At 38.9% G+C, this 22,472-nt stretch overlaps 1 protein-coding gene across 1 annotated transcript in view; it reads right to left on the bottom strand.

Moving 5' to 3' along the window:
* Nucleotides 1–13,813: 13,813 nt before the first annotated feature.
* LOC123746946 (neuronal acetylcholine receptor subunit alpha-4) overlaps nucleotides 13,814–22,472 on the bottom strand; it is a 92,723-nt gene continuing 84,064 nt past the window's right edge. Inside the window, exons 9-10 of the mRNA XM_045728845.2 lie at nucleotides 21,944–22,110; nucleotides 13,814–21,303 (exon numbers count right to left, since the gene is read on the bottom strand). Coding sequence (XP_045584801.2) covers nucleotides 21,085–21,303; nucleotides 21,944–22,110 — 386 coding nt within the window. The 3' untranslated portion in view covers nucleotides 13,814–21,084. The remainder of the gene's footprint in view (nucleotides 21,304–21,943; nucleotides 22,111–22,472) is intronic.

The raw sequence follows: 22,472 nt of genomic DNA, 5'->3' as shown, positions 1-22,472 counted from the left end.
CTCCCGTTCTCTACTCTCTTCATGCCCACGCTCCCGTTCTCTACTCTCTTCATGCCCACGCTCCCGTTCTCTACTCTCTTCATGCCCACGCACCCGATCTCTGCCCGCTTCATGCCCACGCTTCCGTTCTCTGTCCTCTTCATGCCCATACACCCGTTCTCTGCCCGCTTCATGCCCACGTACCCGTTCCCTGTTCTTTTCATCCCCACACATCACCGTTCCCTGTCCTCTTCATGCCCACACACCTGTTCCCTGTCCTCTTCATGCCCACACGCCACCGTTCTCTGTCCTCTTCATGCCCACACCACCGTTCTATGTATTCTTCATGCCCACACCACCGTTCTCTGTCTTCTTCATGCCCACACCTACGTTCTCTGCCCTCTTCATGCTCACACACCCTTTCTCTGTCCTCTTCATGCCCACACCACCGTTCTCTGTCCTCTTCATGCCCACACCACCGTTCTCTGTCCTCTTCATGCCCACAGCACCGTTCTGGTTGATACCTGCTTGATGGGGTTCTGGGAGTTCTTCTACTCCCCAAGCCCGGCCCAAAGCCAGACATGACTTGAGAATTTGGTCCACCAGGCTGTTGCTTGGAGCGGCCCGCAGGCCCACATATCCACCACAGCCTGGTTGGTCCGGCACTCCTTGAAGGAAACAATCTAGTTTCCTCTTGAAAATGTCCACGGTTGTTCCGGCAATATTTCTTATGCTCGCTGGGAGGACGTTGAACAACCGTGGACCTCTGATGTTCATACAGTGTTGTCTGATTGTGCCTATGGCACCTCTGCTCTTCACTGGTTCTATTCTGCATTTTCTTCCATGTCGATCACTCCAGTACGTTGTTATTTTACTGTGTAGATTTGGGACCTGTCCCTCCAGTATTTTCCATGTGTATATTATTTAGTATCTCTCTCGTCTCCTTTCTAGTGAGTTCATTTGGAGAGCTTTGAGACCATCCCAATAATTTAGGTGCTTTATCTCGTCTATGCATGCCGTATATGTTCTCTGTATTCCCTCAATTTCAGCAATCTCTCCTGCTCTGAAGGGGGAAGTGAGTACTGAGCAGTACCCAAGACGGGACAACACAAGTGATTTGAAGAGTACAACCATTGTGATGAGATCTCTGGACTTGAAGGTTCTCGTAATCCATCCTATCATTTTTCTGGCTGGAATACTTGCTTGGTTATGCTCCCTAAACGTTAGGTCGTCGGACATCATTATTCCCAAATCCTTGACATGCTGTTTTCCTACTATGGGCAGATTCGATTGTGTTTTGTACCCTGTATTATGTTTAAGATCCTCATTTTTTCCGCATCTGAGTACCTGGAATTTATCACCGTTAAACATCATGTTATTTTCTGCTGCCCAACAGCCCGTCCTCACACAACTCGTCCTCACACTGCCCGTCCTCACACTGCCCGTCCTCACACAGCCCGTCCTCACACAACCCGTCCTCACACAACCCGTCCTCACACTAGGCTGATTAAAGCAGCGGCCGTCTTCCCCAGACGCATTCATCAATGTTACATACTTTATTTTAAACATTGGTTGGTTCTAATATATATATTAATATTCTCATACATAAATGTTCTATATATAATTAGACGTAGGTTAGGTTAGGTGGTTTAGGTTCTGTTGACGATTATTTGTATTTCAACCCGTCCTCGACTCAAGTCCATTACATTCAGCGGTCAACCCCACAGACGCATTCATAAATTTCATAAATTTTCGCATTCATAAATTCGCATTCATAAATTTTAAACGCATTCATAATTTTTAATATGCTGTTCATTCAAAACGGGAATTTTCTCAAGTATAAATTAATATTATGTTATATTAGCATATTGTGTATATATAGGCATAGGTTAGGTTAAGTTAGGTGTTTAGGTTCTGTTTGCGATTATTTGTATTTGTAGTACGTGGGTGAAGCATTTATAGCGTTGTGATTCGAACAAAATTCGTCAGTGAAGCACTTGTTCCGGATATGTTCGAACGTCGGCAGTTGTGAGTCGTGTGTAAACGGCTTTTCATTCATAAACAGCGGGGGTTGGCGGCTGGATTAACAAGGTTGGATCTTTATATGGGATGACGGGCTGCTCGAAGTGGGGTCGTTAGCGCGAGCATTCGAACCTTGAAATGAAGCCCTGAGCCTTCTTACTTCTGTGTGCAGCCCGCAGCCCGTCCTCCAAACAAAGATCCAAAAGTGATTCCATGCACCCGCCAAACCCCCTGTTTATGAATGAAAAGCGGTTTACACACGACTCACAACTGCTGACGTTCGAACATATCCGGAACAAGTGTTTCACTGACGAATTTTGTTCGAATCACAACGCTATAAATGCTTCACCCACGTACTACAAATACAAATAATCGCCAACAGAACCTAAACACCTAACCTAACCTATGCCTATATATGCACAATATGCTAATATATTATAATATTAATTTATACTTGAGAAAATTCCCGTTTTGAATGAACAGCATGTTAAAATTTATGAATGCGTCTGTGGGGTCGACCGCTGAATGCAATGGACTTAACTCGAGGACGAGTTGCACCTGTAAATACTTCACCCAATAATTTCCAACACTACTTAAACACCATACCCTAACCTAACCCAGACTTAACCATACACCAAGTGTTAATATATAACAATATAAATTTATATATGAGAAAACGTCGTTTTTTGAGTACTCAGATACGGTAAAAATAATATATGAGCCTTTTGGGTGGGCAGCCCCCACCTTGAGCCACCACTGCCTGGGAGCGGCTCGTCAGACCAGCGAGTCGTCATATATGGTTAGCTATGTGCTGTGGTGCGTGTGACGGAAATACGGGAAGTTTATTTGAAAAATTTCACAACTTCTGACGGATATAAGAAACTAGTGTTTACGTGAAAGTGATTTACTGGGACTGGATGTTGTAAAGTTAATGCCTGTGTGTGTATAGTACAAATATAATGTTTTAAAGGGTGCAAGTACCCTAATTATTAGATCCTTGTCTGGCAACGTCCTAAAAGTGTACTGAAGTTATCATTGAGTTGTGTGCGAGACACCAGGGCAGAAGACGCCGCTACTGCTGTTTGTGGCCAAGTGTTGACTCGGAATAGTGTAGTGATGCTTGGGAAATATTAGACGAGGTTAAAACTTAACTGCTGATGGAAAACTAAGTGCGCGTTGGTGCTTCTAATTCTTCGTGCAGTGTTCCTAGTCTTGTGGCGAAATATTACAGTCTTCCTAAATGTGTTTGCAAGCGTGACGTCAGCAGTGTTGCGTCAGCCACTGGGCCCCGCCTCACCTCCCTAGACGAGGTACACCAGCGCTCTCCTCCTACAAGACAAGGTTAGTAACACCTCGATGCTCAAGCGTCACATTTACCTGCGTGCCTTACATATATATATATATATATATATATATATATATATATATATATATATATATATATATATATATATATATATATATATATATATATATATATATATATATATATATATATATATATATATATATATATATATATATATATATATATATATATATATATATATATATATATATATATATATATATATATATATATATATATATATATATATATATATATATATATATATATATATATATATATATATATATATATATATATATATATATATATATATATATATATATATATATATATATATATATATATATATATATATATATATATATATATATATATATATATATATATATATATATATGTCGTACCTAATAGCCAGAACGCACTTCTCAGCCTACTATTCAAGGCACGATTTGCCTAATAATCCAAGTTTTCATGAATTAATGTTTTTTCGTCTACCTAACCTACCTAACCTAACCTAACCTAGCTTTTTTTGGCTACCTAACCTAACCTTACCTATAAATATAGGTTAGGTTAGGTTAGGTAGGGTTGGTTAGGTTCGGTCATATATCTACGTTAATTTTAACTCCAATAAAAAAAAATTGACCTCATACATAGAGAAAAGGGTTGCTTTATCATTTCATAAGAAAAAAATTATAGTAAATATATTAATTCAGGAAAACTTGGCTTATTAGGCAAATCGGGCCTTGAATAGTAGGCTGAGAAGTGAGTTCTGGCTACTAGGTACGACATATATATATATATATATATATATATATATATATATATATATATATATATATATATATATATATATATATATATATATATATATATATATGAATAGTAGTTCACGCTGTATATGAGTATTTTAATTGTATTATATTTGGATTTCATATATATGTAAATTCCAAAATAACATAAATAATTAGTTTTCGTGCTATTTCAGGTAAGTCCTTTTTAGCTCATCGTGTGACAGGAATCCACCAATTTTTAAGGTACGTAACAATTTCCTTCTGTTTCCATTGTTGCCATATTATGACGTCTAGTAATTAATCGCAACTTAAGAAATGTTGGATAACAAAGTCACTTCATACACGAAGTATTTTCAGTTTAAAAGTATATTGGCTAGAATTAGGGAGTTACTATGTCGTCGAGGAGGACCTTCCGGGTGACATGGTAAGCAGGGACACAATGTCTGGTCACTAGGATAAGTGGAAGCTGGGTTTATCCGGAGAAAGTGGTCACCAAGCGTCGATTGTCTTGACTCATAGTTGTAAGGGGGTAAAAACGGGCCCCGGGTGAACAATTCCTGGGGGTACAGTCCTTCTGTGTACCAAGTGTGTTCGGGCGCACTTGCCGGCCGAAGTATGTCTTGTAAGTGTTGTCAAGCTGCCTAGCGAGCCGGAGGTGAGCTGGCCGGTCAGTTTTCGTGGAGGACTGAGCCGGATGTCACTGTAGACGGGTCAAGTGAAGGGAGGTCCAACACAGACAACAAGGATGTCTGTTGACAACCACCTATTGACCGACCACCTGTTAATGTGTTTGCTCTGTCGGGTATATGAACTAGTGGCAAACAAGTGACTTTGTTATAAGCTTATAAGTAAACAACTGTAAACGTGTTCACCAGAGACACATAATGTGGGTCAATGGACAAATTCAGATAATTGTGTAACATAAAATGGGCGGCAGTTATATACACTGATGGGAATGTTGCAGACTGCAACGCACTCTAGGGGTCCCAGTGTCTGCAGGGGCCGATAGTGTGGCAGTAATCAACTGCATTTATGCCGTTTGAGGCCGGACTCGTCCTAAACATTGGGTAGTAATGAGGGTGTTATGGTGACTCTTCTGGTGAGTGTAGTGACGGGTGAGGGTGTCGGTGAACCTGTATACGTCAATTAGCAATGGAAAATTGCTTGATAAAGACCGGGCTTCGTTGTAGGGTTCGGCCAGGGACCTCATACACTGAGACTCGCGGATGAAGTAGGTAAGAGTGGAGTCAAAACACGATCGAGAAATGGGCGAAATTTTCAACCTTTGGGCAGGATCAAGAGAGAGAAAAGGAGACCGCCGGGTAGAAAGAGTAATATAATTGGAGGTTTTGAGGTTAATACATGAAACGACAGACAAATACTTCGGGATCCAGCATAAGATGAAAATCGGAAGATTCTAAGATAAAGGATGATCAAAAAGGGTTCTTAAAGGAGAGCTATAGACAGCCGAGGGCGAGTGAGGGTGAGAGTAGAGTTCTTCCAGTTTTCGATCCGGTAAAAGCGACATTTTTGTTTCATTTCAAGGCTGTGGTGGAGCTACGAGGATCACACAATAAACGGCGGGTGAGACGATTGCTGGAAAGTTTACCGAGAAAGCGAGAGTTTACTTAACCTCGTCATCTGAGGAATGTAGAGTTTACAAGTGTTTAAGTCACAGGGTGTTACGGGCTTCCCAGCGAACACCATAGATTTTTACATTGACTTCATTCATTGATGAAGATTAAGCCACCCAAGAGGTGGCACGGGCATGAAATAAGTATCGGATACAGCGTTGACTTGTGTATCCGAAGCTGGTAGTGACGAGGACGGGTCTTAGCAGACAGCGCAAGGCAGAATAGATGAAGAATTTGCACCAACTGAAGTTATGGATAAATTGTAGGACGTTCCAGAAGTAGTTGGACCTGGGGATCCGAAACCAGTTGAACGATAGAAAGCGCCAGACCTTGTTGGGAATGACAACGATAGAATGACTAAAAGACCTAGATTTGAAATTGATGGAGTGACGAGGCGCCAGAGTCTCATGACTCATCAATCATACCCAGTGGAGCTGTGATGGTACTGATTTAGCACTTGCAACAATTGCAATAACTTACAGCTGGTTGGAGGGTCGCCGAAAGCCCCTCCATCTGTAACCCCTTCAGTAGCCCATGTACTGCCTCTCTATCCTTGCCATTTCATTCTTGCCTGTTGGATCCGTCCTGTTCTTTGATGCCTACAGCTACCACTGATCTTTTTCTCTCCAGCAGCTGAGTGGTGCACCTTACTGCTTCCTGTGATGTGGCTGCTTGCATGGCTACCTCCCTCACTGTGGCCATTGCTTCTGAGCTCTTTTTCAGTATGTCCGCAAATGTTTCAGGTACAGAGGCATTTCCTTCCAATGTAGCATTCCCACCTTCCCTTTGGATGATAATCTGATGCTCGGTCTCTTTATTTTTCTCTATGAGGGATTTGATCTCCTCCCTTGCTGATCTCAGCTCACTTTGCAGGTTGTTAATTGTAATCCGCATTTCATGCATCTCCTTCCTGAATTCCTCCAGAACTTGGGTTAACATTTCCTTCGTTTGGTCACTTTGGCTGTTTCCTGTGTCCCTGTTGTGTCCTCCTGCCATTTTGCCCCTTGTCAAGAGAGAGAGCAAGAGAGAGAGAGCCAGAGAGAGCAAGAGAGAGAGAGAGCAAGAGAGAGAGAGAGAGAGAGAGCAAGAGAGAGCCAGAGAGAGAGAACAAGAAAAAGAGAGCAAGAGATAGAGAGAGAGAGATAGAGAGAGAGAGATAGAGAGAGAGAACGTGTGTGTGCGTGTGTGTGCGTGGGATGGGGGTTAAGAGGATTTGTGGTGTATTCAGATTACGGCAGGTAAGAGAGGGGGTAAGAGAAGGGGTAAGAGAGGGGTGGATTATGAGTGAGGATTATATCCCCTTTCCACGAAAGGTGTTAATCCCTTCTAGCCTGACTGGACGTATGTGTGAGTGCGTGCGTGTGTGCATTTGTTTGTTTTTGCGTGTGCGTGCATGTGTGCTTGCAAACGTACGTACGTGTGCGTGCGTGTGTGTGTGCGTGCATGTGTTACGGGGGGTCCCGTAAAATGTCAACCGCTAACCAAATTGAGCCACTTTGATATTTTAAATGTATCTGGTATACTGAACAAGGATTTGGTAATATTTTACCTCTGTACACCTGAAGAATTGAGCAGAATTTGTGTGTGTGTGCATAGGTGTGCGTTTTTGCGTGGGCGTGCGTGTGTGCGTGCATACGTACATGGGCGTGCGTGTGTCACGAGTTCCTGCAAGCGCTAACTTCTACCCAAATGAGCCACTTTGAGATTTTTTAAATATATATGCTATCCTGAACAAGAAATTGATAATATTTTACCTCGCACTGTACACCTGATTAATTAACCAGAGAGGTGGTACATACCAGTCTTCCTTTCCGCTCACACAACTAGATGAGTAATGATGATGTATGGTTGACGGTGCTCCGTCGTCGCCTTCCACTTGGTGATTCACTAAGTGCTAGTAGATTGATGATGGCAGTTCTTCTCTATCTACACAAAGCTCTGGAGTCAGTCACTGTATCGTTGTGTTCCAATTCACTAATTTACTTTACCACTGATCACAGTCACCACCCACAGTTTACCCACAGTTACACACACTGTGTGTGTGTGTGTGTGTGTTGTGTGTGTGTGTGTGTGTGTGTGAGTGAGTGTGTGTGTGTGTGTGTGTGTGTGTGTGTGTGTGTGTGTGTGTGTGTGTGTGTGTGTGTGTGTATGAGTATGTAATTACCTAAGTGTAGTTACAGGATGAGAGCTACGCTCGTGGTGTCCCGTCTTCCCAGCACTCTTTGTCATATAACGCTTTGAAACTACTGACGGTCTTGGCCTCCACCACCTTCTCACCTAACTTGTTCCAACCGTCTACCACTCTGTTTGCGAAAGTGAAATTTCTCATATTTCTTAGGCATCTGTGTTTAGCTAGTTTAAATCTATGACCTCTTCTTCTTCTATCTTCTAGTTTTGGCATATTTAATGCCTCTAACCTCTCCTCGTAGCTCTTGTCCCTTCAGTTCTGGGAGCCACTTAGTAGCATGTCTTTGCACCTTTTCCAGTTTGTTGATGTGCTTCTTAAGATATGGGCACCACACAACCGCTGCATATTCTAGCTTTGGTCTAACAAAAGTCGTGAACAATTTCTTTAGTATATCGCCATCCATGTATTTAAAAGCAATTCTGAAGTTAGAAAGCGTGGCATAGGCTCCTCGCACAATATTCTTTGTGGTCCTCAGGTGATAGTTTTCTATCTAGAACCACCCCTAGATCTCTTTCTTTATCAGAATTCTTTAAAGATTTCCCACGTAATATTTAGGTTGTGTGAGGTCTATGTTCACCTATTCCACATTCCATAACATGGCATTTATTCACATTAAATTCCATTTGCCAAGTGGTGCTCTATATACTTATTTTGTCCAGGTCATCTTGAAGGGCATGACAATCATCTAAGTTTCTTATCCTTCCTATTATCTTAACATCATCAGCAAACATGTTCATATAATTCTGTATACCAACTGGTAGATCATTTATGTAGACAATAAACATCACTGGTGCAAGAACTGAACCCTGTGGTACTCCACTTGTGACATTTCTCCAGTCCGATACATTGCCTCTGATCACTGCCCTCATTTTTCTATCAGTCAGCAAATTTTTCATCCAGCTTTAGAAGCTTACCTGTCACCCCTCCAATATTTTCCAGTTTCCAGAACAACCTCTTATGTGGAACTCTGTCGAAAGCCTTTTTTAGGTCTAGATAGATGCAGTCAACCCAACCGTCTCTTTCCTGTAATATCTCTGTTGCTCGATCATAGAAACTGAGTAAATTCGATACACAGGATCTTCCAGATCGAAAACCATACTGTTTGTCTGATATTATATAATTTCTCTCCAGGTGTTCTACCCATTTAGTTTTAATTATTTTTTCCAATATTTTGACTATTACACTTGTCAATGATACCGGTCTATAATTGAGGGGGTCTTCCCTTCTTCCACTTTTGTAGATTGGAACTATGTTAGCCTTTTTCCACACATCAGCTACAACTCCTGTAAACAGGGATGCCTGAAAAATCAGTTAAAGTGGAATACTGAGCTCAGGTGCACATTCTCTCAGAACCCATGGTGAAACTCCATCTGGACCAACTGCTTTGTTCTTATTTAGATCCTTGAGCATTTTTTCCACTTCGTCTCTAGACACCTCTATGTGCTCTATGTTGTTCTCTGGAATTCTTATTGTATCTGGTTCCCTGAAGATTTCATTTTGTACAAACACACTTTGGAACTTTTCCTTTAATGTTTCACACATTTCCTTTTCATTTTCCGTGTATCTATTTTCCATTTTCAACCTCTGAATATTATCCTTTACCTGCATTTTGTTGTTTATGAATTTATAGAATTGACCCGGTTCTGTTTTACATTTATCTGCAATCCCTTTTCAAAATTTCTTTCTGCCTCTCTCCTCACTGCCGTGTAGTTATTTCTCGCATCTTTGTATCGCTGGTATGTTTGGGGGTTTAGCCTCTTCCTGTATTGATTCCATTTTTGTGTCTTTTGGTCTCCGGCCCTCTCGCAATTTCTGTTGAACCAATCCTGTTTCGTAGTTCTGCATCTCTGTTTTGGTATAAATTTTTTTGTGCCTTTATCATATATTTCACAAAACTTGACATACATATCATTCACTTCCTTGCCTAGCAACAAGTCTATCCAATTATACTCACTAAAATTTTTTTTAAGGTTGCCATAATGTCCTCTCCTAAAGTCAGGTTTTTCAATTTCATCAACCTTCATATTTTCTTCCAGATTATAACGCATTGCATACTTTATTCCCAAAAAGACATGGTTACTTTTACCCAAGGGAGGAAGGTACTGAATGTCAAATATTTCTTCCTCCTTCCTGGTAAATATCAAATCTAGCATGGAGGGAACGTCCCCTTCCCCATCCTCGTAGCTTGTTTAACATGTTGATACAAGAATGTTTCCAGAATGAGGTTTACAAATTTACAGGTCCAAAAATCTTCTGTTTTAGCTTCATATGCTTCCCAGTCTATGGATTTCAAGTTGAAGTCGGCGACTATCAACAGTCGTGAACTATCGTTATCCGCTCTCGCTATAATCTCTCTCATTATTGTTATAAGACCTTCTCGTTTACTATCTAGCTCCTCCTTTGACCATGTGCTGCTTGGTGGTGGACTATATGCATTTATGATCATTAGTTTATCATCCTCATGGCAGATCTCTAGTGCTATTATGTCAACTTCTTGTGGATTGGCAGTCATTAATTCGTTCACCTTTAGGTGTTCTTTCACCAGCACAGCAACGCCACCGCCTTTCCTAATTTTTCTGTCCCGTGTCCAAATTCAGTAGCCCCTTGGGAATATGACCTCATGTAAAATAACATCTTCAAGTTTTGTCTCCGTGAGTGCAACACTGTCTGGTGTCTGCAGCTGTATTACTACAGTGTGTGTGTGTGTGTGTGTGTGTGTGTGTGTGTGTGTGTGTGTGTGTGTGTGTGTGTGTGTGTGTGTGTGTGTGTGTGTGTGTGCGCGCGTGCGCGTGCGTGCGTGCGTGTGGGGGGGGGGGGTGCGTGTGTGTGTGTGTTATGTATATATAATGTTGTTCTAGGGGGGTTATGTTACGTCACGGAGTAGTTTAGTTCATTTATTATGACACCAATTTTGTTGTTATTTCCCACCCCCGCAGAGGGCGACGGTGGCTCAGCTGTGGCAGCCGCCTCTAGCTAGCAAACTAGATATTTGGATACAATTTATGGTAATAGATAATTCTGAACAACATATTTACACAATGCATATTTGTTATAGAGCTGTCTCTAAATTCATGAATCATTTTGCACTCCATCACTTATTGACACACTTAATACCTCATGCTCATGTATTGCCTGAACCATTCAATAAAACGTACACTAGTATTTTTGGGAAATGTTTAGCATCTGGCATATTATATTTTGTGTAGTACGTAGGGGGCAGCATGGTCAGGTGTGGGGGTGTACACACCTGCACCCACTGACCACACAGATCTCTATTGTGCTGCTAATGGCTCGTCTCTCAATAATCATGGCAGCCTTCTCTACACTTATTAAACACTTTACCAGCTCCAAGCTCTTTACAACAACAATGACCTAGGTTTGGGAAGTTTGAGAACTCGTAAGCTATTTAATAAACGAAAACAAAGCTGTCATTATTGTTGAAAGATGTAGAGGTTTCGTAAGCAGGTGTTGATGTCTCGTGGCTGCATGTTAGAGCTCCTGGGACGTGAGTGGCTGCTTGCTCTCTCTGTCATATGTCACCCCTATGGCACCTCTGTGGCAGAGGATGGCAACCCCTTGTTGCTTTGTGCTCTTCTGGACTACTCTTGCTTATGACAACAATTGAGCCAATGGGACGACTTTTTTATTTGTAAAGGGAAAATATAATGTTATCATTGATGAATCTAACATTTATTAGTACCAGAAGTATTGAATTATGTACAGAATGATTCTTATCATTCGTATTGATGCACTAACATTTGAAACTGTATATGGAGGTAGACTCCATACACAGTTTCAAATGTAGACTTGACAGAGGCCAAATAGGCTCGAGAATCTGTACAACAGTTGATTGTTGGTTGAGAGGCAGGACCAAAGAGCCGAAGCTCAAACCCCGCAAGCACAATTAGATTGAAAGTACTACCGCTGCCACAGCCGGGACTGGTGCACCAACTGAGACTGTTACACCAACTGTGACTGGTGCACCAACTGTGACTGTTACACCAACTGTGACTGGTGCACCAACTGTGACTGGTGCTCCAACTGTGACTTGCTCCAACTGTGACTGTTGCACCAACTGTGACTTGCACAAACTGAGACTCGTGCACCAACTGTGACTGGTGCTCCAACTGTGACTGTTGCTCCAACTGAGACTGGTGCACCAACTGAGACTGGTGCTCCAACTGTGACTGTTGCTCCAACTGTGACTCGTGCACCAACTGTGACTCGTGCACCAACTGTGACTGGTGCTCCAACTGAGACTGGTGCACCAACTGTGACTGGTGCACCAACTGTGACTGGTGCTCCAACTGTGACTGGTGCACCAACTGAGACTGGTGCTCCAACTGAGACTGGTGCTCCAACTGTGACTTGTGTACTAACTGTGACTGTTGCTCCAATTGAGACTGGTGCACCAACTGCGACTGGTGCACCAACTGCGACTGGTGCACCAACTGTGACTGGTGCACCAACTGTGACTGTTGCTCCAACTGAGACTGGTGCACCAACTGTGACTGGTGCACCAACTGTGACTGTTGCTCCAACTGAGACTGTTGCACCAACAGTGACTGGTGCACCAACTATGACTGGTGCACCAACTGAGACTGTTGCACTTGTGTAAACTTGTGTAAAACAAGTGGTCCTTGCACACCTGACATTATCTACTGTGTCTGTTGTTCCTATACTGGCAAAATTTATTTCCAAACAATTTGATACAAAATTCACAGTTTTTTTTTAAATATATTCAAGAGTTTTTACATTCTTGTACAGCCACTAGTACACATAGCATTTCGGGCAGATCCCTGGAATACGACCCCCATGAAGAATCATTTTTATAACCAAGTACCCATTTTAATATTGAGTTAAACAGAGGCTACAGTTAATGATCTGTGCCCAGTAAATCCACCCCGGCCAGGATACAAACCCATGACAAGGCGCTCGCGGAATGCTAGGTGAGTGTCTTACCACTACACCATGGAGACTAGGTTCTACACCTAAACCTACAGTTCTAACTATAAGTCGGTTTGCAAGTAGAAAATGATTGTAAACATTTTCAATTTTGCTGAGCAGGCAGCTGAACTTGGTTGTTCACTATGGACAAGAAAGTGGACAACTCTTCTGTTATTCAAAAATGCTAGGATGGTGTGTGTGTCATTTTACTGTATTGCTGTTGATGCCACATAGGCAATGTTGAATAAACAGTGTTATATATAGGACGGTTGTAACAGTCCAAGCAATTGTGCCAGGCAGCACAGGTGGTGTTCTAACACTTAGAAAATATACATTATCACAAGAATGAAGACTGTTTCCAATTGACTTACATGAGAGAAATACTAACTGGATGAAGTAAAATGAAGACCCACAGAGCTCATAATAAACAATTACTGGCTGAAACAAAGAACACTAATTGATAGACAGATATGTACATTCTCTGCTAGATACAAAATAAGCACTTTCTGATTTGTTGATTCAAAATTAATACTGTGCTCCATTTGATAATACGTATATACAATATCAGATTGGCTGATTCAAATTAAGCACACTAATTTGTTGATTCAAAATAAATACTCTGACTGTTACCTCTAAATGGCTGACATGCAAAAAACAAAATTAATGACCGAGATCATTTCAACACTGTAATTGGTTAACTGAAAATGAGCATAACAACTTACAGTAAGTGATTGCTAGTGACAAATACTACATTTTTAATTGCTTGAAGCAATAACCAAACTCTGTCATTGGCTAGAAGAAAATACTAAGTATTTTCTGTGAATTGTAGAAATAAAATACACATGCTTTGTGACTAGATGAAGTACAATATACGGACTTTAAGGCTGACTAAAACAGAATATATAAAACTTTGTATTTGGCTGAAACAGAATACATACAGGCATTATGATTGCAACAGAATATGCAAACTTTGTGATTGAAACACAATATACAAACTTTGTAATTGAAACATAATATACAAATTTTGTGACTAAAACAGAATATACACAATTTATGATTGAAACGGAATACAGTATACAGACTTTGTGATTGAAACAGAATATACAAACTTTGTAATTGAAACAGAATATACAAACTTTGCGACTGAAACAGAATATACTATTTACATTATGATTGAAACAATATACAGTACATCTGTATAAACTTTGTGACTGAAACAATATACAAACTTTGTGATTGAAACAGAATATACAGACTTTGTAATTAACTAAAACAAAATACAGGTATACAAGCTTCAGTATTTACTGGCTGGCAGAGAAATACAATATCATGCCCCAATCCCTCCAACACACACACACACACACACACACACACAGACTGAGAGACGGAGAGACTCTCCAGATCGCATCCATGCCGCTTTATTTAATAATAGATGCAGGAATAGGGAAGTACTGTTTGTTAGTAGTATTCCAACAAAAGTGAGTTTCAGAAAGGAATATTTGTGGCAAAGCTCAAGATTAGACTGAAAGAAAGTATGAATTCCGAGCCCAGAGTTGATCATCTTTGCTGGCAGTGGAGCAGACAGCTGATGGATGCAATCAATAAAATTGAAAAGCTGTTCATGGAGGAAATTTAGCATTAATTAAGCATAACATTTCAAAGCGTTATGTGACAGAGTGCTGGGAAGATGGGACATGCTGAGCATAGCTCTCATCCTGTAACTGCACTTAGATAATTACATGTTGGTAATTACACACACACACACACATGCTAAGTTACACAAGTGGCAGTCATAAAATGCTGGATTCATTATCCAAAGATGGTTACCAGTACATAAGAAGTTCACAGGATTAAGTCCGTTATAGACTTAGGGGCCCATGAAATGGATATTCTGTACTTCTCTCAACCGGTTTAAAAAAAAAACTAAGAAATACCTAATTAACATTATGTAATGAATTTTACTCACATTTCCTCATCTTACATGTCAACCAGTGTTATTGTGGACATTATTTACTATACTGTATTTGTACCGTTGCTAAAACATAAGAATTCTAAATATTGCTTAAAAATTTTAAATCATTTGCTAAATCTCTAACAATTCAAATATGTAAACCTATTCCTCATTTAGTTTTAAGCACTGTAGTACCCCATTTATTTTGCAAATAAATCTAATTATGTTTGTCATGCCCAAAACACACTGCATATCAGTGACTTTATATAATGTCCTACCTTCTACCTAAGGTTCTTACCTATAAATTGTAAACTGTATCATATTAAATGTTTATTCTGTACTTTATATAAATATATTTGTATTATTATTATTATTATTTTTATACTGGGTAATTAATTGGGACAAAGATGACATGAAGATTATATCCAAAATTATTAGATTGTGGTGGGTTTGTGTGCCAGGGACATGTCACAGATTACAGTCACATTGGTCAATATAAGATTAAAAATCACAGATATAATGCTGAGTAGCATAAACCACATGAAAGAGACCTTGAGAATCGCTATTTTGGAAGATATTTTGAAAATATTATTTTGAAAGAATAATACCAAGCATATTTAGAGTTTTCCAAGATGCTTTTGATAAGACTGAACCTATGGATGACAGGTAGGTGTTGTAGAATACTGTGTAATAGAGAAAGTCAATGATCTAAATGCAAAATGCAATGACGAAGAAAAAATATCTAGGTTTTTACAAGAATATAGGTTTGAGGGACCCAGTCAAATGGTTTAGACACACAATGGACCAGTAACTTTGAAACGTCAAGCACTATTTGGATAACGGATACGGAGTAGAACCACCTTTTGAGGTTGAGTATTGCATATGAATATTATGGAACTGAAAGAAGAAGTGAGCAAATGTATGCAGATCTTACTAAGAAAGCAAAGCAGGAAGAGAGAATACAAAATATGATATTGGGGAGAGACAATAAAGAGAAAAAAGTAGGAGCTGTAGTGGTGCTCGTAAGAGCTGTAAACTTCAACAGAGGCTGTGACGATGCTACAGTATATCCAAGTACTGTAATACAGAAATTATAATAGTGAAAATATAGCACAAGGATATCAACATCATTATGGTTAATGTATTATTATCATGGTAAAGGGAGTTGTTAAATAGGAGATAGGATTAATAGTGGCTTCATTAGCTTGTGTAACTCCTCTCCCCACAATTGTACATTACTCTTATGTTCTTTGTACACACATTCTTTTGAATAAAAATGTTAAATTTTGAATTGTAACAATACTTCTTGCAATAATAAACAAAGCCAAGAGCGAGATACTTATTGATTGCAATGGGTGATATTAATACAAAATCTATTGAGTTTTATGATTTGGGGATAATTTGGTATTGGGATTAAGGGCTTTTAACCTCTGGAGGGTTGCTTAGACTGTGGCACTCATTTACTAACCTACCAGCAAGTATAATTTAGTTCTGGGGAATGAAGTGACATGCATTTTAATGTTGATATACCATGTGATTGAGAGGGCAAAAATAGATATGTCACAGGGACTCCATGACATGCCACAGTGATCTACAAATCTGAACAATAGACAGAGAAGTAAATACAGTAAAGATTATGGATCATATTTCCCATAAACATACACAAATAAAATGTGTTGCTTGCTAAGATGAGGGAGGCATTCAAGTTTGAGTGGTGATGGGGGTAAGAGACTTGTTTACAACCATATCCAACATAGGCTAAAAGAATCAGTGATGTGGTACCAATATCTTAAGAACCTTTGATATTAAGTCACTGCACATCCTCTCATGTGTATCTTGTATATATAAAACGCTGAACTGTAATGTCAATTCTGACCTTGAAAGCTTCCTAGAAGGTTGTAACAGATCCCATGAGCACCACACCAGAAACAAATACCTATTTGATATTCCAAGAGTACGACTTAGTCAAACTAGAAATGCTTTACAAATCAAGGGACTTCAAATGTGGAATGACCTCCCCAATTATGTTAAAGACTGTACCTCTCCCAACCAGTTTAAGATAAAAACTAAGTACCACCTAATTAACTCAATGTAACCTACCTCACCCCTAAATGTCAACCCATGTCTACGACTTTTAATAATGCTGTTTGTTGACCAAATTGTATTTGCTTTTTTCTGCCATGTTTCCCCCCCCCCCCTTTTTTTCTTTTTTCTGATTTTTTCACAACACAATTTATACTTTAGTATAAGTTAGTATTAAGTTTTAGTCTTAGTGTTTTTCCTGCCCGAAACGCTTTGCGTAATAGTGGCTTTAGGCATTGTATGTACTAGCTCTATCTATGAATCCATCAAGTTTTGTATTTCACCTTGTATGTATGTACTTTACCTGAATAAATATTTATATTTGTTTGTATCTGTATTTTTACCAATAAATTTAAAACTGTTCCGATGCATTTAATGTAACGTGTACCAGAAATAAGTGTTATAATATACTAGGAGAGACTGCAAGGCCTGGATGTGACAACTAAATAAAGAGTAAGAATTACATTATCACAACCTTTAAACTACTGTACTATAAAGTCACTAGAGTATTTTGGGTATACATTTACTTAAAATAATAAGTGAATTTAGTTTTAAATTTATTGGGTAATACTTAATACTGTATGAGAAGTAAGCTAACATAAATGAATTGTTACAAAAAATTAGCCAAATACCTGTACAGTACATAGTTATATACAATTAATCTGAAACAGAATAGAGAATCAAGGATTTTTCAGTAATTAGAATCGGTATCAGAATGGAGAGACATTAATCATGATTTCTGATTCTTAAACATTTAATAACGAAATAAAATTTTAGTTTTAGGTAGTTATTCCAACTTTAAATTATGATCATTAAGTATCAAGTACAGTATTTTACTCTAAAGCTACATTTTAATATTGCAATGTAATTTTATTTGAAAAATTATTAAATTGTATGGTTAATTGTATATAACATGTAGACCTGTAATGGGTAATGGAATGTTTTCCATGTTTCTTATTGTATTTTGTAGATTAAGGATTTCTTTTAAAGTAAAAAGAATTAGCTATGCTTTAGTTAGTGCTGCAATAGTAACTTTATCTGAAATAATATTACAAATTACAAACGAGGAGCAATGGCTTTAATCCCAGCCACAATGTAGGACGGAGAACTGGAAATGCTTTTTCACTCATAGGGTTATAAACCCATGGAACTGCCTACCCGCTGAAGCCATAAATGCCAAAACTCTGTTGGGTTTTAAAATATAACTAGAAAGCTCTCCAGAGCAAATGGGGGGGGGAGGTCCTTTGACAAGCTGCCAGCTTCCTGTCCTCTTCGAGGCCATTAGCATTAGTTTACCTCAGGTAAAAATCAGGTAAATTGTATATCATTGTACAGTATACAATTAAAGCATGTACATCTGCATGTATAATGCAATTTTTCACAATAAATAAATATATTTTTTTTAATACTGTACAGTATATTTATTTATCATTCTAATAATGTCAAGGATTAATTTTTCCAAACTAAACTACAAAAATTTTCAGAATAATAAGTATCAAACTATATTTTTAAAAGAATCGAAATCAATTATTATATCAGAATAGACTTTTTGGTGGAATTTGTATTGGAATCATTAAAAATGTTATTATTGTCCCATCACTAATATTAATATAGATTCTATAACTTGAAAAGTAACTACAGTATAATACAGTAATAGTACAGATACAGTTTATTATTCACAAAACAGCAGACACAAAGTGATTTAATTAGAATGAAGAAATGTGAGTGAATTTTGTTACATGATGTTAATTATGTGCAGTATTTTTTACTTTCACTTTTTTAAATTGATTCAGAAACGTACAGCACCTAATTGCATTTTAGAGGTCATATGCACGAGAGCCCCAAATAGACTTGGCAGGAAAGCCAACCTTAAATTAGATGAGAAGAGAACAAGAGGGCATAATCTATTGCTGAAGTAATAGAGGAGTAGACAGGACATCATTAAATTCTTTTTTGCCAATATCATGCAATTTAAAAATAAATACTGTTTGGTAAATTGGTGTTAAATGATTGGCCATCATGAGAATATTATCTAAACTGTTACAGTATTACAGTTATGTAGCTATAATTAAGTAAATACATACACGCAACACAGAGGGTTGGGGTTTATAATAGGTTATGAAGCAGTTTATTATTATATTTGTTTCAGTCTCTGGAAGTAGATAAATATTGTCACAACACTCAAATATTCGACGGAATCAAGGCTGACTCCACCTCGTCACACAAAAATTACATACAGCTTACTTTATAGAAATGTAAAATGCATTGATTTTCTTTGGCAAAGCCAAGGAAGGATATCTGTAATAAAAAATAATGTCCTCACATATAATTCTTGTTTCCAGAAGGCATACCAGGACAGCTGCCTAGAAGGGTCAAGTGATAGTTATTTGGAGAACAATGCAAGAGATCTACTTGTTCACCTACATGTATGTAGACAGTACCAAGTTGTCTAATAGCATTTTAATATTTATTACTCTCCTCACAATACCATCACTCCTTTACATACCCGACCCCTTTCCACCTTTTCTCAGGAAACAATGGTCTGTCCTGGTATTGTTTCTGTAACAGTATGGCCACATGACCACAAAACAAGCAACAATAAAACTTTACTATAGCCCCACCAGGGGGCTGGGCAATGAATGTGCTTGACCCTATTACAACCAGGAGTGTAAGTGGTTACTTGGTTTCACAATTACCACCACCAGAGGTAGTCCAGCCCTACCTGAGGTCACCAGCATTTTTCAGACAGATTTACAGCACTTGGTATCTCCTGCTTGCTATGTTCATCTTTGCCTCCAATGGGTACAAAAAGTATAAGTTTTCATAAGGGAACTCTTTGATGAAAACTTGTCCATCTCTACATCTAATTTAGCAAGGTGATGATGGTTGATTTTGTGGTGGCAAGGAACTGTATTGTATAAGTTATTGTGTTTAAGTGGACCAGCAACTTTATTACAGACTACTTACTGCTGTTACTGCCACCAATATGCAGAATCTGTAACTATGAAGATTCATGACAATTGGAGGTAAAACAGACATATAGCATCTAGTTGCATGATTTAAGATTTTTTTATAAAGATGAGTCTATAAAATATTAGCCATTTGTTTTCTGTACATTCATGTACATATCCAAATAATTTTATAGTGTAAGGAGGCATTATCAAAGCCAGATCATTATTCTTCCTTAAAGCAATATTAAAGACTCTAGCAAGATCTTGTCATATGAGCTTTTTTTACCAACCAAGCAGTTTAGTTCAGTATAGCAAAGGCAGCATAGATGGCATATATAAACTTTTGTAAAAGTTCATCATCTAATTGCTTTTCAGTCTGAAATACATGTTAGTGGCTTTGAAGGTCAATAGAATACATTTCAATATCTGGAGGATTCACATTACAGTATAAAAAAAAATATAGAATGTAAAATAAAATTTTATGCATAGAAGTACATACAGTATTTGATGATCTGCTTGATCAACTGCTGTTATTTAAGGAAATACAGTATTATACTGTATAGTAAGAGGAAATTGCACTCTCATTTTGATAGTGAATGCAGTATTGAGCAATTTAAACAGTACACTGGAAATCAGACATAATAAATTAATGCAAAATATACAAATCTGAATCCTTCAAATCTACATTATCATGATCAATGGTCAGTCTTGCCTCTAAATATCATAGTTGCTGCTCTGATCAATTGGCTTCCAATGCAGCAAGACTAAGAAACCAATTGGGTGTGATGTGACAGTGTGGATTGTGTGTGTGTGCCTGCTGCTCTGTCAGGTCAAGGCCACATGAACAGCCATGCTCCTGGCTAGTGAAACCCCTCATTAAATTGAATGGGTTTCTTGTTCACAACAATGTTAAGCCATATCACATCAAATTTCTTCAACAATTATTATAGAATTCCTTTACTAGAGAGTTCTTTGCTCTCATTAAGATCACTCTAAGATTGCAAATAACAATATTTATGATGATAATCTTCTAATCTCTGGGTCTGTGATGCCATCAACAACACAGAAAGAAATTCCATCAACAGCTTATGTTTAGAAGAAATTGCTACAGTCTTGATCAACCAGTATCAGACAAGCATAGACATTTAAATCAGGAGGAGGAACAGAAGAATAGGTGGTAGTAACTTCTCAAAGAACAACTTTGAAGGCTAGCATGTTGGCAACAAAGATGATCATAAAAGCGATAAGGGAAAAGCGGTCAATGATAGCGGCCAACAGGAGCCAGTCAAGGCCACAAGCAGTGGAGATATCGTCAGCACCGCAGTATAGATGAGCGGTGCCATTCTCGCCCAGTTCCATCTCCTCAGTCTTCACTGCTCGAGAGTATGGATGGTTGGTCTGGGACACCTGTGGGCACACCAAGGAAACATAATTATCACCACAAGAGAGAAAGAGGGACAGAGCACAAGATGACTACACCAAGGAGCCAGGAGGCAGTGTTAACCCCCAGAGAGAAAGAAGGATTGGAACAGCTGCTGGATTCACCAGGGGACAGCATTAAAACTCAAGGAGTGTCATAAAGAGGAAAAAGTAGGATACCTGCCACAATTATAAGGGGAGAAAATTAACTCTACAGGAATGTATCTTGAGGTGGGCAAGGGAGATCAGACACTGGGGTGGTAGATGTTATGGTGGATATGTATCTTCTGGAATGGCATTCCGATACTGTGGTGACAGTTATTAAGGTAGGCATCTTCTAGGAAGGATCGAGGCACTCATTAGAGAAAATGGTAATAATATCACTGTTATTATAGTTATTAAAAGAGTGGTCTTATGCCTTTTATGATCACATGCTTAAATTATAATCTAAAAGTTTAGATTGTGATCTGCAAGCATTAATTTTGTCCCACGTGAGATTGTCTCCCCCCCTCCCCCCTGAGGCAAAAGGATATCTACAATTAATATCAACTTTTATCTTGGTATTCCTCTACAATGTAAGAAAGCAATACACCTGAAAATCATTTGCCTTCCAACTAATGAAACCTACGAGAGACTTGTAGTTGCCGAGGCAGAGACATGACGAGATGACAAGGAGAGGTCGCTTGATCCAGCCTGGGATTCCTGAAGTGTGGGGGTCACGAGCCAGCCTTGTTGACACTGCAGCCACTATCACACTGCCCACCACAAGGAGCAGCTGCTCACTCACCATCTCAACTGTGGGCAGCCACAGAAAAACACCTAGTGTTAGTATCCTGACACTGCACCAAACTTAATGGATATAATGCTGGTGTACCAGAGAACTGTAAAGATAATATTGTATTCTGATAAAAGAGGCAGGCATAAAATATATATTCAGGCATTGCAGGAAATCTGGATGGCAAATATGCTGCTATTGCATATCAGAAGTAAAATATTATGCAGTATTAGGTAAAATACATTGAAATGGGTGAGACCAGCACTAGGGCAGTGGTACTCTGGTTTATTGGACATATCATATTACTGGTATGACAAAAAATCTGATGCCAGAACCATGTGCACTCAAGCTGATGTGAGCAGGTGGTGCACCAGTGTGGTGT

This window comes from Procambarus clarkii, chromosome 87 (assembly GCF_040958095.1).
Source record: "Procambarus clarkii isolate CNS0578487 chromosome 87, FALCON_Pclarkii_2.0, whole genome shotgun sequence".
Lineage (NCBI taxonomy): Eukaryota > Metazoa > Arthropoda > Malacostraca > Decapoda > Cambaridae > Procambarus > Procambarus clarkii.
Note: the sequence above shows the minus strand (reverse complement) of the source record. Positions and strands in the feature narration are given on the sequence as shown.